Below are 19,999 nucleotides of genomic sequence, written 5' to 3' on the forward strand. Positions count from 1 at the left end.
GTCATATTTTTTCTCATATTGGCAAACGTAGTGCGATCTGGCACTATCTCAATGTTGTATTAAAATTGCTGAACGAAATCTCGGGCCATGTTATCCCACACATACCAACGGGAAATGTCTTGGTCAAAAAACCATTCAGAAGTTATTCCTGTCAGGCTTTCTCCAAAGTAAGCCATCAATAGTTCTTCTTTTCCTCCTGCTCTCCTTAATTGATTGCAGCACTTTTTCAAATGGGCCACAGGATCGCCATGACCTTTGTATTTGTTAAACTTTGGCATTTTGAACCCTAGCGACAAATGGATATCAGGAAACATACATAAATCTTTGTATGAAACATTTTTTGGTCCACCTAATCCTTGTATATTTCTCATACTCTGCTCCAAGCTTCTTACTTTCCTAGCCATTTCCTCTTGTTCCTTATTTTTAACAATCTTCTCAATCATTATTGGAGAATCGTGTTGATGAGCATGTAATATGGATTTTGAAATTTGAAAGTTATTTCAGGAGGATATAATAGATCATGACTTGGTTCCCCCATATTCTTTAGTACCGTCGGTTGAGTACCCGCAGTAGCTGGTGTTATACAAGTAAAAAGTGGGTTATTTGTGACAGACGGATTTGGTGGGCGCATGGTAGAAGTACCAGTAACGCCAGACATATTAGCAAATGGGCCATATCCTGGTGGATAAAATGGATCACTAGTTTGAGCTGGGTCAGAATTCAGACCATTCGAAGTCGAAAGTCCAGGGATTAAAGAAGGCGGAGCTTGTCCATTCAACCAAGCTTGGCACATCTCTGCCATCTGTTGTTTCAATGATTTTTTTTCTTCCATTGATGTTATTTCCTGTGAAATCAACTGATTTTGCTCTTCTTCACTGTCATACCCTATACCTTCTCTGCGGGTCATTTTTCTTTTACCCTTGTATCTGGTGTTATACGAATGTGATGCCAATTTAAACCACAAACCAACCACCAATTACTTTATCTTTCTGTAACCAAGTAGCAAACAGGTGAGTGTTATATTTTAAACACATTATAATGCCAAGTTATATGTCATGCTTCTATATGAATTTTCCAACCTATCATGGAAGGCTTTGTGTTTCATCCCTATGGAGGGTTGCCTACATATCATGCCAGGACATAAATCAGATCTTGCGTAGTTTCGGAGAAATTTACCAAAATAATTATTTTGTCTTTTTTTTTTATTGAAGAAAATAAATAAAGTGAGTGAAGTAAATCATATGTAATATATATAGAAATAAACAGTCAACTTCATTACATTCTATAATATAAATACGACAAAATAACTGACCCAACTCCCAAAATAAAACCTACTAACTAACATCTGAAAACTAAAAGACATAACATCTAAACAAGAAGTTTTAAAACTGAAAATGAAAAACTATGACAAAGAAAACTATCTATTCAAGGAAACTTCGGCTTAATATGTCCTTCCAAAATTAAGTATATGTCCTCCAATGAAGTAGTGAGACGTTGTGCGAAAGCTGGTACATGTGCCAAAAAGTCTTCACGATCCAATTGATGATAATCCAAACTCATTCTGGCAGTATCTTGTGCTACACGACGAACCTTCCCTCTAAGGAAACTGAAGGTCTGATCCCATTCATGGGCCTGTCGATCTCGAAAATCAACCATCTCTCTTGCACGCTGTTCACGAGCAGAAGCAACCTCCAACTGTTCTTGCAATATTCCTCTTTCACGGATCCACTGAGATCTCTCTTGATCAAATTCTTCTTGCATGTTCTTTTCAACTTCTTGCAGTTGCTGTCGGCGAGATGCGACAAGTTCTGTAACGTGTGACCCCCTAGTGGTAACCAATTTGATTTGTCCCCGAAGTGTAACCTCAATATCTGCCGATTTAGCTTTCTCTTCCGCAAATTCCCTTTGTTGTTCGTCTATTTTTGCCTTGGCATGCTCTAATTCTGCTCTCAAAGCTTGGCTGGCCTCATGATGTTCTCGCATGGCTCTCTCAATCCCTATCCTGGTTGCAGCTTCCTGATCTATAGGTCCCCTAACCGATCTTTCTGGTCTGACTGGTTGACTCGATTGTTCTTCAAAACATTCACAGTAATCTGGGTGCACTTCTCCTTTCTCACGCTCTATGACCATCGTTTCAATTCCCATGATACGACAACCCTCCCAAATATGCTGGGCCAATTCCTCCGCAATTGGGATCTCTGGTCGGACCTCAAATACAAACTCGGTCATATTTTCCATAATGAAAATTATTTGACGTCTTCCTAGCTGACGTAAAACTTTCAATGGAACATACGGTTGAACACCCTTAATACCCATTAATAATAAGAACAATCGAATGATAGAACTATGTATGACTTGCCTCCAAGGGAACCATGGGAGATTCCAAGTGATTTTATCTGCTGTCAGAGAGCGAAAAAGCTTATCCCAATCTCTATCTCCTTCTGGGCATTTATATTTCTCTAACCTCTCTTCGTAATCTTTGATGCGATTGAATCTTTCAGGATTAAATCTTGCCATTGTAGGACGTCGGTAGAGATGCTCCACAATCCACATCTGTAACAAGATATTACATTCCTCGAAAAAACTCTTTCCTTTCTGACAAACGGTCAAAGCACGGTAGATATCTGCCAGGATCATTGGTATCATAGTGTAATCTTTCTTATCAGTATCTGTACCACCCCCGCTAAACGAATATTAATTTTTTCTTCTCTACTCGGGAAAACCATAGTGCCTAGAAAGGCTACCATGAATGCAAATCGTCTGTGAACTTTCCAAGCCTCAAAACTTCCTTATTACAAAGCTGTTTACCGTACTTTTCAAACCCCCCTCATCTTCCATATCTGTCATACAAAAACTGCAAGGAAACCCAAACTTTTTTCATTGATTCTTCTTTTGAGTTTCGTGTGTTCATGAGCTTATAGAATCTGTTTATTGAAATGAGTTTTGGGGCTATAAGTTTCTTCCGATGAATATCCCCGTATCCAACATACGCCGCTATCTCCTCTAAAGTAGGAGTCAACTCAAAATCCGAAAAGCGAAACACATTGTTCTTCGGGTCCTAGAAGGTTAGTAATGCATCAAGCACCTCCCTATTAGGCTTGATTGACATAATACTCATCCAAAAACCTAAATACTTATTTATCTCGTCATAATCGAATGTATCCATTTCGTTCCACCACAACCAAAGATGCAAAGGGGTACAATCCATAACCTGAAGCAGTACACTCCCATCTCTCTTTCTCTTTGGACGCTTTCCACAAACAGGGGGAGACATTTTATACCTATTGACATGATATGAAATTAATAAATGTCTAGATTTAGGCTGAACTTGATTCATTAATTTTTGAAAAGAATTTTTAACTTGACTTGTAAGAACTAGTGCGACTCTTAAATTGAGACTTAGATGTAAAAAATAATTTTATCAAAAATCAAAGTGAGAGAAACAAGACTTATAATATTTTTAGGAAAAACACTTATTTAAACTGACTCTATCAAAAACTTTGCAATAATAGACTTTTAGACAATTTTAACTATATATTTCGAGACAATACTCCCTAAGTACATTTAAAAGAACAAAAATAAAATAAAATGATTTAGAAATAAAGAAAAGAATAATGATTGTTTTATGAAGTTGTATAAAAAATTCAGCCTCACGACCCCTAAAGGTTCAGGACTGTTAAAATATATGTTTATATATTTTATTATTTTATAAAAATTCAGCTCACGACCCCTAAAGGTTCAAGCTATTAAGATTTTTATGTTAAAATTAATTTTAAAAAATAAAAAAAGTAAAATAAAGATAATAATATTCATGAAAATAATCATTTTTTCTTCTTATTATTATTTTTTTCAAAAATATCCTTCAATAAATTTGTGAATAAATATGTTGTTATTATTATTTTCAAAACCAGGGTCGTATCCCGGATAGGACATCCTACGTATCCCACTAAAAAGTGAGAATCAGACTCTCATAGTTCAAGAAAACTGTAAAAGTATATTATTCTATATTTAAAATTTTCCTTTTTTTTCTTTTTATTTAAAAAAAAATTTCTTTGAAAAATAATTCAATGAATTTGAGGATGATATAATTTTTTCCATTTTAAAGTTGCCTAAAAGCCGGTCAACAATAAAATAAGCCTTCCAAATAAATGTCAAAGAGCACGTAAGATGCACATATTGGTCTTTATAAAGTAGGTCACCTGTTCTAGACAGACCCGGCCCCTGTGTCGAGTCCCGCTAAGTCAAATGCATATGATGCAAATAAAGCGGCACCTACTAGGGATAACCAGATTCTGAGTTTTCAGTTCTTCTTAGTTTAAGCCTACTAGGGATAGGTGTCTAGACTGGCTTACCCGAGAGGACACTCGAGCCAGGGAGGGACAACTTGGTCGGTAGCAGGGCAGCACCGCCTTTGTTGTCGATCCGAACCCACCTTACATGTGTGACTATAATCCTTCACCAGGTGCCTTGACACACCAGCTATCTCAAAAGAAAGTTAGGATGCATGTGCTGCATTCCTTCTATCCTATTTCAGAGACTCAGAGAAGGTGCGCAAGAGAAGACAGTATATAATACAGTTCAATCAATATCAAAATGGTAAATAAGCGACAAGTAGCACATAAGGCTAACAAACACAATATCATCAATAATTAAAGATAGTATAAGTCAATATAAAAAGCTTGACTTTTTATTATTCCCCAGCGGAGTTGCCAGAGATGTCACACCCCTTTTTCGCCCTCGAGGGACTGAGTTTGAAGAGTTTTTTCAATTAAAGTGACGGTTTTGAATAAGGATTAATTTAATTTACAGAGTCGCCACTTGGAATTGAGTTATGGTATTCCAAGCCACCTTTTTTGAATCCTTAATCAAAAGGAAATGACTCTTATTTTTGGTCTGCAAAAATAGAAGACCGGGTAAGAAATTCTGTTGATCGAAGGGAAGGTGTGAGGCACCCCTCGAGTCCCGTGGTTCTAGCACGGTCACTTTTATTGACTTATCCTGACTTAAACTATTTTGATAAATTATGTTAAGGCCTAAAATCGCTCATTTTATTATTCTAAAACTTGTGTATTATCTTATATTAAATAAATCGATGAAAAAATAATTTTAGAAAAACATTTGTCAAGGTGCATAATTGCATCCTTGAATTTTAAATATCTCGGAAAGATGTGTATGCCACATTCTTAATTGAGACGAAAGTTATTAAAAATTTATCTAAAATTTACCTAATGTTGAGGGCGTGCCTACTCAAAGTTCTACCTAACCTTAATAATGATCCTAGAGCAATATCTTTAAAAAAAAGGGTGTGAGAGTCTTTTAAGTAGTGTATTTTTTGGGGGGAACAGTTACTTTTCTCGGAGGGAAAGCTCATTAGCAGATACAAAGGAAGGGTTTTAAAATTCAAATTTATTTATTATTATTATATATATTTTTATTTATTTTTATATAGAAAATAATAACAATAGTAATAAATAAAGATAATAATAATAATAATAAATAAATAAAATAATAACAATAATAGAAAAAATAAATATAATAATAATAATAAATAATTAATTTTATATTTAACAAAATATAATAATAATTTATAAATAGACAAATATAAATATAATAAAATAGCATTAAAACTACTAATTTATTTATTAAAAATTTATAAAAAAAAATCTTTTAATTTTTGTGTAGTTGATTTTTTTTAAAAAAAAATTAGAATAAAAATAAAAAAATAAAATATCTTAAAGTCAACTTTATTTAATTATTTATTTTTGAACTAAAAATTATTTTAAAAAAATAATAATAATCAAAATAAATTTTAAATATAAATGTTTAATATCGATAAACAAGTTAAAAATTTAGGGAGAATCAAAAATCACGTGTCTACATTGTTCTTAGTAATCCTACAATACGCAATATTGCAGTCTGGAACAAATTTGTCATCTTTTGTTGGTTAACCATAATAACATTTCAAAAACATTAGACACTACACAAGGAAACATTTTAGTGAGACTATACAAAGCCTCCTTGTTTTTTTGATAATTTAGGACCAGGACAAGTCATTGGCAACTTAGCTAAGAACAAAGTTGGTCACGGAGAACTTTTGAACTGACAAAATTTCATTTGGAGCATGCTACTACAAAAGAATGGTATCTAGACCCATAAACAAGAACAATACTAAAATCAAATGAATCGTTACTCTTATCACTAACAGGCAAGATGAAACCCCAATAAAAAATTACCATGTCATCATCATAGAGTTGCAGTCATTATAAACTAATCACTGGAAGACTAAAATATAATCATCTCTTTCTTATTTAAATCTAGTGGATCAGGGGGTATATAATTGAATCAAGAAGCGCATGATCAAAAGAACCTACTAACAACTTCACTGCACAGGATGAGTTGCAGTGGCTGAAAAACAGGGTTATCAAATAAACCTAAGTACTTGAGCTAATAAAGCTAATAAATAGAGATGCTTGTTAAGCACAAACATCTTTTAAAAACTCGCTATAGCTCAAGCTCTTAAGTATCAAAAATTATATCTTAGACAGCTCTATGAGCACCAAGTAATTGACTGATATCTTTATAAGCAACTGCTCCCAAAAAATTGTTCATAATCAGCAAAGAAAAAAATTCGATCATTATACAATCTAGTCACTGAAATTTCCATCACTAGGGTCATTTGGGGCTTAATATGCTCTTCCTCAAAAGAATGTGAAACCTTCCTTTAAAAAACTGGACATTGAGGTCGCCAAATCCAAACACAGGCCATCACTCCAGCTAATTTTTTTTTTCTTTTCAAAAATAGGTAACTTACAAAATTTAAACTTGAAACATCTAAATTAAGAATTTGATAGACTATTCTGTAGGAAAAAACAAATAAAGAACCACATGTCAGAATAAAAGGATCAATTTATCGTCTAAGTAGAGAACTGCTAAGCCTAAGTCTCCATCAAGTTGGGTTCCTCAGTTCTTCATTTAAATTTATTTCATATCATCATCATACTAAATAAAATTCAATAATATACCCAGTGAAATTCCACAGAGGAACAAGAAATGAATATAAAATTGAAAGTAGTGCGTTTTACCAACATATCTAGGCTTAATGTTTATGAACAAGAAATAATCTACGATTAGACTTAAAAATCCAACTCCAAAACCAATAATCACAAGAAGTCCCATTTTCTTTAATCATTCACAAAACTCGGCCAATCCTATGTGTATATCAAGGATAAAGGAACAATAGAACCCAAAATTCATTTTCTGATACGATGTGTTAGAAAGGATTTGGAAATAAAAAAATTACCTAGCCGGATTTGAGGGCCCTGCCAGTGGAGGTGCTATCGAAGCCGGATTGTGCTGGTAGAGGTGCTGCAAAGGCTTGTTGCCGGTGGTTTTGTTTTTCATTTTCTCAGAATATTGTGCCTTCTTTGTCTTCTTGAGAGAATATTCCTCAGTTAAGAATACAAGAAGTTCTCAAGCGAAACCACCAAAAAGAAATAATGAAAACATCACAGATAGAGAATGAGTGTCCTTGTGTTGTTATCAAGAGTAGTAGTAAAAATCAACAAAAGCATTGATCTTTATCATTAGAATAACAATCAAGTAATCTGATACAACTTTCTATACACCTAAGTTGAAGAATGCCTCTCACCTCCATCTTTTTGAACTCAACCTCCAAGTTTGCTTTCTTGCTGTTCGCACCAATTGCAGATACCTTCTTCTGGGCCCTATCAACTGATTTAAGTTATCATAATCAGTAATACATAAACCCACAAAAACTAAGGCAACATATCCCGATTGCAGGAGGTTGTAAGTGAAGAAAATGAATACATTGTCACAGCGATCCGAATTCGTAATCAACAAGTGATAAATACTGTCATTTAGTAATTTATGTATGAAGAAACCTCTAGTTACTCTCTCAAATTCAGGGCAAAAGGAAATGACAAAATGTGCAAATGACATAATCAAGTGAAGCAACTGGATAAACTATTAATTTCCTAAGACAATTCTCTATAAAGAGTAATCAATTCTTCTGTAATCAACAAGGCTAGGGTTTTGAGAAAAGGTGATCAGCGGCAGATTAAAAATATGGGAGTTAAGTGGCATAATTTTATTTTTTTAAAAAGACCTTGTAAGATTATTTTAAAAAAAAAAAAAATATTCAGTAACGGTTTTGACTAAAAATAATTTGGTGATATATTTTTATTTTTGAAAAAATACTTAGTGACCTCATGATGTCACTATTTTTTTCAGAAATTTAATTTCTACCTCACGAGGTCGCTTTTATTATTTCACAAAATATTTTTTTATTTCTACAACCTAATGCAGTCTGTTTCTTTTTAAAAAATTTAAAAAGAATATTAATTGTAAAAGCAACCTCATGAGGTCTATTTTTTGCGATCTATTTTTGAGTTTTCTTTTTACAGTGTTTTTAGTAGTGTAGGTATTCCATTTTTAACCCTTCGTCAAGATGATGATGAAGAAACATCATGCCCTTGGCCTTATCTTGTTCAGATGTTTTATTATTATTTTTAATGGTATTTGTCAGACTCATTACATTTAGATGTATTTCTGCGTCTAGTGCCCAGGATATATAGGTTTTGTCAGATATGTCTAGGGCATTAAAATTGCGTCTGGAAATATTAGTTATTATTTAAGAAAATAAATTACTAACCTTAAATACCTTTAAAAGAAAATTGCAGAGACTCGTATTGATAACGTATTATAAAAATATGTTAGAAGCAGAGAATAAGAATTACAAAGGAAAGAAAGTTTGATAGAATATGGAAGTTATTCTTATTCTTGTTTTCTACACATCTTTCCAAAGATGGCATGGCTATTTAGCCGTGAAAGATAATAATACAATTAACTTTATATCAATAATTTCCTTATCCACTTATGTAGTTGGCTAAATGCCAATCTACATAGACTCCACTAATATCGTTGTTGACATCTAATTTTTTCCCTCAACGAAAATTTAATTCAAAGTTTTTTCGATTTTAATAAAATCAAAATATTTATTCCTTCCGAATAAGAGTTTTGAAAAGTATATTGTAAGTGAATTCGTCAGTTCAAGTAGCGATTATATATTATCGTGTTTGATTATGCGATATTATATAATTTGATTACTTAAATATTTATTCTATAGGACATCGTATTTTAATTGAGAAATATGTTAAAAATAAACATAATAATTAAAGTCTTGATCTAACTATAATTTACTCTCAAAAATATTTTATTCGGATAAATATGTGTTTAATTTTATCAAATCAAGAAGCACGGAGTTAAATGAAATATTAATTCATTTCGAGTTTTGATTTAATTTAGCCAATCTATTAAATTTGATTATAATTAAAATTAAATTGGTCACAATCGCAATTGGCCAATTGATTTTTAATTTGGCCAAATTTCCAATCAACCTCATTTCAGCCCCATTTAACTGTCCAGCACAACTCTTCTCTTTCTCCCTTTTACCCATTAGCTAGCCCAAATACTCCAAACCTGACCCGGTCCATGTCATCCCCTCTTCCTCAAATATCCTGAACAAAACAATGGAGCCAAGGTACAATCAGTTTCTGTCCTTTTCAACATACAAAACCATCTCCAACAACCCATCAACGACCCGTCAAAGCAGGTACCACTTCGACGAACTCGCTTTTCACAGTCTCAAACCGACCCGATCCATCTCCAACGTCACAAACTCCGAATCTTCTAGAAACATGCACAGGTGTCCTCTAACGTTCAAAATTCGTTTGTAATGGATAGAGTTGTACGAATTCGTACATAGGTGGAGAATTTTCTTTGGCTCTTGAAGATAATTCTTCCTTCTCAATTTCTATTGGCTAGATTTTGAATTGACAACGGATTGGGTACATTTTGTTGATGGAGATCCTTGGCTTGAGCGGGAATCCGGGGAAAACGTTCCCATTTTTTATTTAAACTTCCCAATTTACCCTTTAATCTTCCTACTCTCACATCGACTGAAGCCCTAAAGAACGAACCCTAGCCTATTCTCTATATAAGGGTCATTTTAGGAGCAAAAGCAGAGGAGAGAGGTGGGGGAAAAGGGGAAGTATTTTTTTGGTTGGAAAATTTCCTGGATAGCTAGGTCAAAAACCAAAAAAGTGGAAAAACTTTGCTTGGATTGAAAAGAAGAGCAGGAGAAAAGTAGAGAAAAGGGGGGAAGGGAAAACTTAAAGGTTAGAAATTCTAGGGTTCCTGAAAAAAACTGAAGAATTTTTTTTTGAGGGGCTGGTTCGAACAGTGGGGTCAAAACTGTGAAAAAATTCTCTTTCTTTCTTCTTTTTGGGAAGCTGGTCGATCAATCGGAAATTTCTGAGTAGATAACCTCAACTCCCGGTGGTAACGGTTCTGCTGATAGCTCGTCGTCCCGTTTTGCTGTCCTTAAGGAGGTAAATACACTCCACTTTCCTTTAGTTTATCATTTTTTTGTCTTCATCTCTTTCTTAGTAGCCGTAGTTGTTTGGTTGTATCCATGAACGACGCTGGTATTCTGTGCTGTAGACGACTATAATGGCCCTAGGGGTTGTCTTGTGATTATTGTTATACCATTTCGATGATGCAATGCTCAAGTTGAGATTTTCAAGGCGATTACGTCGAATATGCTGCCTTTTTAATTGATGTTTGTTGTTTATCTAGGATTTTATGTCAAGATTTCATCTTTTGTTTCTAGTTTCCGCTTTAGACCTAGTGTTTCTTGTTGTATTAAGATTGCTATCATCGAAATTGTTGAATCTGTGATTTAGCTTCACCTTGCTTCTCTTCGCTCCATAATCCGTTTGTTTGAACCTCGGCATCCTTATTTAATTATTTACCTACTGTCTTCATCTCGTGTGCTTCTTGCAATTTGACTTGCTATTCTCAGTTAAATTCATATCTCAGTAGTCACTTCATTGTGTTAGTTCGACATTACTGTGGTAGCTTACTGTCTAGATCTTGGGGTGCCATTAGCACTGCTGTCTTTTTGATAGGATGATTTTAAGCATGTAGTTTCCTGTTCAGGGCCTTTATTGAGCATTTGAGTTGTTGTTTGTATAAAATATTTTTCTTTTTTACATTCTCCCATGACTAGCTTGATGAAAATCCTTGCGAATTCGTTAAAGAGACGATGAGAACATGATCTGTTTCCTTTAGTATTATGTTCCCATATTAAGCATGACTGATTTTTAGTAGTGATCTAGTACTATTTGCAGTAATAGCCCCAGGGGATTCTTTTTTTTTTTTTAGTTGACTGAATAGTTCTTATGTCAAGTTTCGCTCATTTTCGTCTAGTTTGTTGTCTTGTGCTGTCATTTGTTTTCCAAGCTGTCAATTTTAAGTAAAGAATGTCAATAATTGGTGTCTTTTGAAGAGATGGTACAGCAAAGAGCTTTCGTTTTATGTCCTTGAAAAGTGGGATTTTTTTTTATTTCGACATCAAGTATGAATCGTCCATGAGATTTATTGCATTTCCCAACCTTAATGCACTCTTATTGTTTACTCGTTCTTGTTTAGGGGGATCTTCACCAATTTAGTCTTAAAATTTCTCTAATATATGTACATTTATTTATATACCGATGACATCCATGGTCATGTATTGATATCCATTATCTTTTCTTACTTTGCATGTGAATTCGTTGGAGTCCAAACGGACTCTTTGCATTCCCTAAGTGGGCCAATAAGGCCCATTAGTCAAGCCAAGCTTGAAAGAGAATCTGAGATTGCAATAAGGCCCATTAGTCAAGCCAAGCTTGAAAGAGAATCTGAGATTGCATAGTGCATCGATACAAAGAGTCGAAAGAAGAAAAAAAAAAGGGTTAAAAGTCCCATATTCAAAGCGGCTAAGAGACTTGAAAGTCTCGGTTTCCATTTTATTTCTTTATTTTGTCATTCATTATTGTTGCCTTTATTTATTTATGTAGTTATTTCTTTATTCATTTATTTGGGGCCACGAAGCCAAAGTTGTACTTAATACAAGTGACGAGACTCGAGCTAAAGGCTCGAAAACATAGAATTAGGACAGGTGAAAATAGGTCGAAAACCAAACTAGATTAGGACAGGGTCAACGGTTTGGGCTTAAAAAGCCCAAATCACCACTTCCTTGCTTTTCTCCTTTTCCTTTCATTTACTTGTTTACTTGTCTCTTTGCAAACCTAGTTAAATCCCTAACTAAGTCGTTAAAAAACTGATTTCGCGAAAACCTTTTCCTTAATCAATTTCTTTTCCAACAAATCGATTTTCCAAAGTTAATCAAAAGAATGTTTTCAAACAGATCGGATAATCGTAGGTTAGCGGACGTTTTAGGTGCCTAACACCTTCCTAAAACGTTAATAAGAATCACTTACTCAGAAACTTCAAAACTTGAGCGACTTGTCTGTTTTGGATCGTTCAAAGTGTTTAAGGTTTCTTAATTTCTTTTCAAAATTAAGTGGCGATTCTTTTCTCAAAAGTCAAAATTTTCGCAAAACAATCATAACATGAGCGACTTTTGTGGCAGACAAGAAGATGATGTCGCTCCTGAGACGGTTCATACATGAAACAAAAAAAAAAAGAAATGGCGATATACTTAGTGTGTAGGTGTGAGAAGTTGAGTATGGTAGGTTTGAGAAGAGGAAAAAGTTAGTCAAACCTGCTCCCATTTCGATTTCGAGTCAAGATGCTATAGTTATTAAAGTCTCTCGACGGCGGGAATGGGAGATTACCGGTAAGCCAGATGAAAAAGTGTTGGTAAGAGGTGATTAAATTGGATATGACACACATAAAACTTATTGAGGACATGATTTGGATATAGAGGTCAAGAATTAGGATAATTATCTAATTTTATAGTACTATTATCATTACTCTCTTATTATCTTTTTCTTTGATTTCATTACTACCCGTTATTTTCTTTGTTTTGTTATTGTATTATATATTATTGTTATTGCTCTTTTCTCCGCTAACAATCCTTATTCCCATAATCACCCGATAAGTATAAGAAAATCATAATTACTTAAACTATTAATCTGACCAATGAAAGTATAACCCGTAGATGTTGATTATAATAAGGTTATCAGAACAAAGTACGACTATTTTGAGTTTTAAACACTTGTATGAATTGCTATCTGAGTGAATTTTCATCATTTTTATCAATTTATTTGGTTTGCCATAACAAAAGCCCAAACACAATGTCCAATGATACAGCCCAACTGAAACCATATTAAGTTGTTGGGCCATATTCTGATTTAGTCCAACAAGTTGTGAGGAGGCTAAAGTTGGCGGAGCCAGCTTATGGCGAGGGGTTCCAAATCCATTCGTTGAAAAATTATTTAATTTACACATGATTAAAATGATCTTTTATGTAGATATAATAGATATTGAATCTCGCTCATCTAGTTCATGTGTTAACTTCTTTCGAATTTGAACCCTGAAAATTTAGGCTCCGTTACACTTGTGGAAGAAATTAAAGGAAAGCAAAAGGCAATAATTGAGCAGGAGAAACTAACCTGACTCTAGGTGCATGTTTGACCCTACAGAATATATACACATGTATACGTTAAATATACACGTCTATAGAAGATCTATTCACATATATACACTCTATTCTATGTATATGTATACTTTAAATCAAATATACTATAATATATATACATTACAATATATATTTGTATAGTTATATACTAATTTATGAAACATATACACATGTATACGTTAAATATACACGTCTATAGAAGATCTATTCACATATATACGCTCTATTTTATGTATATGTAATACTTTAAATGAGATATACTACAATATATATACATTACAATATATATTTGTATAGTTATATACTAATTTATAAAATATATACACATGTATACGTTAAATATACACGTCTATAGAAGATCCATTCACATATATACACTCTATTCTATGTATATGTAATACTTTAAATGAAATATACTATAATATATATTCATTACAATATATATTTGTATAGTTATATACTAATTTATAAAACATATACACATGTATACGTTAAATATACACGTCCATAGAAGATCTATTCACATATATACACTCTATTCTATGTATACGCACCATTCAATGTATATATACTACTACTTATAAAATATACTACATTATATATACATTACAATATATATAGATATAATTATATACTAATTTATAAAACATATACACATGTATACGTTAATTATACACTTCTATAGAAGATATATACACGTGTATACGCACCATTTAATGTATATATACTACTACTTATAAAATATACTACATTATATATACATTACAATATATATAGATGTACTTATATACTAATTTATAAAACATATACACATGTATACGTTAAATATATACTTCTATAGAAGATATATACACGTGTATACGCACCATTCAATGTATATATACTACTACTTATAAAATATACTACATTATATATACATTACAATATATATAGATATACTTATATACTAATTTATAAAATAAATATACATGTGTACGTTAAATATACACTTCTATAGAAGATATATGCACAAATATACAAAACATATGCTACTTAATATAATAAATTAATAATATTTGGTAGTAAATTAATAATATATTAGAATTAAATTTTTAATTTAAAGTAGAAAACAAGAAATTCAATTTAAAATTTTAAGTCGTTAAATGAAAAAATATAAAAAGCAACGACTAAGGAGTGAATGAATTTGGGAAATTTTATTGATTGCAAAATGATCCAAAATTTATAATTTATATGAATGAAAAATCTATAAATTATGCATCATTTTTTCCAACTCATTCATGTTAATATTAATGGGAACTTGCATAGGATAGTCGAAGTCAACGAGGACAAAACCATGCATTGGACTTGATTCTGCTGAGTTATCCCGTGAAGTCATAATTTCTTCAAGTTTCAGCTCGTCGCTCGGCTCCGGTTCCGTTCCTTGGTTTCTTCTTTCCGCTCTAATCCAATCTTTGAGGCAAACTAGAACATTCATTGCATTGCTTCCCAATGAGTGTCGGTTGTCTCCAAGCTGCTGTCGTCCCTGACTAAAAGCGCTCTCTGATGCAACGGTTGACATTGGAACATTCAAGATATCTTTAGCTAATCTTGAAAGCAAAGGATATTGTGTTTCATTACTCCTCCACCAATCCAACGTGTTGATCCGTTGTCTGCGATCCTCTGGTGCCGTCCGAAGATAATATTTCAGCTCTTCCAGATAAGTTGATGTGTAAGTTCTCTCATCAACACTGTTCCAACAATTTAAATCATAAAACGAATCAGAAAAACCACTATGTGCCGTCCTTTTAGAAGATGATGGCTCATCGGGAGGATGAGGAGCGACAGTTGGAGTGATATTTGTAGGTACGGCTAAATCAAATAAATCAGCATAGTGATTATATAATTTTTCTATGTAATCCTTTGCATCAGCTGTAGCCGTCCACAAATCAGGTTGTACTTGTTCAGAATCATGGTTAGTATTTATTTCTAAGTTAGTATAAATAAGAGTACTAAAGTAACACACATTATTATATTTCATGCACGGATTTAGCATAGCACCAACCAAGTAAATAGGGGGAATCGGGAAATTTTTTTTTTTTAAATTTCGTAAACATGACGCCAACAACTTCTTTATAACCTTCTTTATTTTTATATTCTTTGAGCAAACCAGAAATATCGGCTATATATGCCAAAATATTACAAACAGTAGGATAATAAGCACCGGAAAATTCAACCGTAGCTACATAAAATTTTTCTAAAAATTTAACAAGATCATTAATTACAATCCAATCAGAATTATGTAGCATGCAATAAGCAGAATCAGCAAATGAACTGCAATGTTGGTTAAAAGCTAGTGTAATAGGAATTCTATATTTATAACAAGTTTTTAAAAATTCATACGTAGAATTCCATCTAGTATCAATTTCCTCAGGCATCAAAATCGGTGTAAGTTCATTTTCTTGACATTTAACTTTAAATTCTCTAATTCTCGATCTACAATTGTTTCCTTGAATAAAACCAACGGCAAGACGAATTTTTTCAAAAAAAAGCTCAAAAAACTCAAGACCATCTTTTACAATTAAATTATATATATGACATGCACACTTAATATAAAAAATTTCAGGCAAGGACGGAGATAGCGTAGATTTTATTTTTGTTATAGCAGTCTTGTTGTTAGAAGCATTATCAAAAGCAATACATAAAATTTTATTTTCGATACCATAATATCCGGCAATTTTAACAATAGAATCAGCAATAAATTGTCTAGTATGTTTACGATCTTCATCATATAAAAAAGCAAGAATACGTTTTTGCATCACGAAATTACTATCCATCCAATGATAAGTAACGGTTAAATAATCATTTTTATTTACAGCACGACCAAGATCAGAAGTTAGGGACAATCTACATTGAATATTTTTTAATAATATTGATAAATAAAAATAATATTGTGAATGAAGTCTAAAAATATCAGACCGACAAGTAGTTCTAGGAATACCGTTAAACATAGGATTATAAATTGCTTGTATATAATGAATAAAGGCATCAGAAGAAGGAAAATTAAAAGGCAAACAACCCACAGCTACCATTTTAGCTATTTCTTCCCGGTCCCTCAATTTATTATACTTCTTCGCTACGTGACCGGTTGCTGGGTCCATTCTAGTTTGCGTTGACCCACCAACTTTTGTAATATTTAACTCTCTTTTGTAATCTTCAGCTACATGTCTCATTAACGTACCCGTACCCCCTTGCTTACCTCCACTTCTATGCTTATATATTTGTTGACAAATATTGCATTGCACCTCAATATCTGATATACGTTCAAAAAATTGTCATGCAATACTAGTTCTTTTACAAGGTTTTGGGGCACTGAGAGGAAGGGAAGGGAGATTAACTGATTCAGATCTAACGTTAGCATCTTCTACTGCGGGTGTCTCAACAATATTTTCATTATCTTCGTCTAAATTAACCGCATCTACTTCATTTTCTTCTTCTATACTGTAATTTTCTTGAGCTTCTACATAATCCATATTGTGAGCACCTACACCTATTTCTTCCTCAAAAGGTGTACCAAGCGGTACCGGAGGCGAAGGCACACGGGTATATCCACTACTTGAACTACCTCTACCGCTAGTAATTCGCTTTTTACTACCACTACCGCTTCCGAGATAAAAAATTTTAACACCTTTAGTAGCGAGGTTTCTTAATTTATCCATAATATAAATTAAATTAAACTAAAAATATTCAAAATACACAAATATAATAAAATTAAATATTAAACAATTAATACAATAAATAAAAATTAAACGTAACAGATGGAACGACAATACCAAATTTTGGAAGTATCCGAAGATTGCGACTTTAGAAACTTCCGCTCGTACTTTGTAAACGAAAAATTAAAAAATTAAAGTGAACACTTTAAGAAATTAAACATATTGAATATTTGAGAATTGAGAATTGAGATTTGAGAGAGAATGAGATTTGAGAGAGTGAAAAATGATTTGAAGTTGTAGGGTATTTATAGCTTTTTTTTTTGGGATTAAAAAATATTTTTTAAAGTTTTTTTTTAATAAATGGGCCCAAACTAGCCGTTGGCCCAACGGCTATATAGCCGTTTTTGGGTCCAAACAGCTAGTTTGGCCCAAAAGCCAAAATATCTTTTTTTTTAAATTTATCCGGGCCGGGACGGGCCGATTGACCAGTGGGTCTGGACCGGGCTTGGTCCGGACCGGGTTAGCCGGGCCAATTTTAAAAAATAACCGGCCCGAAACCCGAAACCCTAAAGCCCTAGGGCTTATGAGGCCGGGTCGGGCCGGCCCACTTGACACCCCTATTTTCACCTTTACTATAATGGTACGGTGTTTAATAATTGCCCCACAATGATTTTTAGTTGGCCTATAAAAACCACAAATAGTTCATATATTGAGTTAATTCGTTTCGCATTCTGGGTGATTTGAGCCCCACAATCTTCTTATATATTACGAGCACTTTACTTTGTGTTGTGGAGATCCCTTGCGTTTAGACTATAGTAGTCAGTTGATAATTTTAAGAACTAAATGAGAAAACAAAAGGAGAGTTTTTATGAGTAAAAAATGAAACAAAAATATTTTCTTTAACTGTCGTCTATTGTCGTAATATGATCAATAGCAAGGAAAGATTATAATCAGAAGAGAAATAAAGAACCAGAAAGAAGAAAATCAGTATGAGCAGAGTGAGAAGAAACCATAAGAGAGTAAATTTGAATCTTTATTGATCATAATCTTGTATTTACAATGTGATAGTGTATAGGTATATATAGATATGGGGTTAAAGTGTAGGTTAGAATGTAGATTAGTGTGGAGGTTAACAGTTAACTAACTGATTAACTAACTTCCTAACTACCATTTAACAGTATAATTTAACTAACTTAATCTAGGTGAATTACTAATTTACCCTTCTAGTCGTATACTTCTACACTCCCCCTCAAACTAGGTGGGATGGAATATATCAAGTACACCTAGTTTGGTCTTCAGGCACTCATGTTGAACTTTAGGAAGCCCCTTAGTAAGAATGTCTGCTGGCTGACCTCTGATTGATATGTATTGAGTAGTAACCAATCTTCGTTAAATCTTTTCTCTTATGAAATGGCAATCAATTTCTATGTGCTTAGTTCTCTCATGGTATACTGAATTTGCAGCAATCTATAATGCTGATTTGCTATCCCTAAACACCTTTACAGCTTGCATCACTTCAACTCCTATTTCTTTCAACATTCCAAGTAGCCAAGTCAATTCAGCAATAGTAGTAGCTAAACTTCTGTATTTTGCCTCTGCAGAACTTCTTGAAACCACAGTTTGCTTCTTAGACTTCCATGATACAAGAGATTCACCAAACTTTATCATAAATCCTGTAACTGACCTTCTAGTATTAGGACATGCTGCCCAATCTGCATCACAAAATGCAGTAACCTTATTTTTGTAGTTACTTGAAAGTAGGATTCCTTGACCAGGCTGCTTCTTGATATACTTTACAATCCTTAGTGCTGCTTCCATGTGAGATTTCTTTGGTGCTTGAAGAAATTGACTAAGGGTTTGTACCCCAAATAATATATCTGGTCTAGTGACTGTTAAGTATAGTAACTTTCCTATCAGTCTTTGATAAGTATTCTGATCAGCTGGAGGATCTTTATTTGTGTTATACTTTTCCTTATTGACTTCATCATATTGTCTGGATGTAAGTTTAGTATTGACATCGATAGGTGTAATAGCAGGTTTTGCACCTGATAATCCTGCTTCTGAGATTAACTCCAGTGCATATTTCCTTTGGTGCATACTGATACCCTTTTTTGACCTTGCAAACTCAATACCTAAGAAGTATTTCAATTCTCCCAAGTCTTTCATTTTGAAGGCATTTTAAAGAGCAACCTTTGTTTCTTGAATTAGTTGTAGAATATCCCTAGTGATAAGTATATCATCAACATACACTAGTATCAAGATGATTTCTTGTGTTGTCCTCTTGATAAACAAGAATTGATCATATTGACTTTACACAAACTTGAATCTTAGTAAGGCTTCTGATAACTTAGTGTTTCATTGTCTTGGTGCTTGTTTCAGACCATATAGGGATCTAACTAGTCTACATACCATATTCTCCCCCTGACTATTAAATCCCTGTGACAGCTTCATGTGTATTTCATCATTCAAATCACCTTGAAGGAATGCATTGTAGACATCCATTTGATGGATATGCCAATGTTTAGCAATAGCTAAAGATAATATAGTTCTTACAGTCACCATTTTCACCACAGGTGAAAATGTCTCTTGGAAATCTTTTCCTTCCCTTTGACTGTATCCTTTTGCAACTAGTCTAGCTTTGAATCTTTCAATCTCACCATTTGCCTTGTATTTTATCTTGTACACCCATTTGCAACCTATAGAAGTCTTTTCTTCAGGTAACTTCTCAATAGACCAAATGTTATTGCTTTCCAATGCCGCAATCACTTCTTGCATTGCTTGAATCCATCTTGGATCTTTAATA

The 19,999-nt window shown here is 33.2% G+C and overlaps 1 protein-coding gene and 1 long non-coding RNA gene across 2 annotated transcripts; one reads left to right on the forward strand and one right to left on the reverse strand.

Annotated features, from left to right (window-relative positions):
* Positions 1-9,437: 9,437 nt before the first annotated feature.
* Positions 9,438-12,922, forward strand: LOC107859378. The gene is made up of 2 exons (XR_007052354.1): positions 9,438-10,409; positions 12,494-12,922. It is a non-coding gene; the product is annotated as an uncharacterized LOC107859378 (long non-coding RNA).
* A 5,741-nt stretch (positions 12,923-18,663) lies between these two features.
* On the reverse strand, positions 18,664-19,362 carry LOC107858173 (uncharacterized mitochondrial protein AtMg00810-like). Its single transcript, XM_016702884.1, has one exon. It carries the CDS (start codon positions 19,360-19,362, stop codon positions 18,664-18,666), a length of 699 nt encoding a protein of 232 aa, XP_016558370.1.
* Between the last annotated feature and the right edge of the window lie 637 nt (positions 19,363-19,999).

This window comes from Capsicum annuum, chromosome 2 (genome assembly GCF_002878395.1).
Source record: "Capsicum annuum cultivar UCD-10X-F1 chromosome 2, UCD10Xv1.1, whole genome shotgun sequence".
Lineage (NCBI taxonomy): Eukaryota > Viridiplantae > Streptophyta > Magnoliopsida > Solanales > Solanaceae > Capsicum > Capsicum annuum.

Bases quoted from the DNA above. Each gene is read 5' to 3' on its own strand.
- LOC107858173 (XM_016702884.1), bottom strand. From the start codon at position 19,362: ATGAAAGACTTGGGAGAATTGAAATACTTCTTAGGTATTGAGTTTGCA.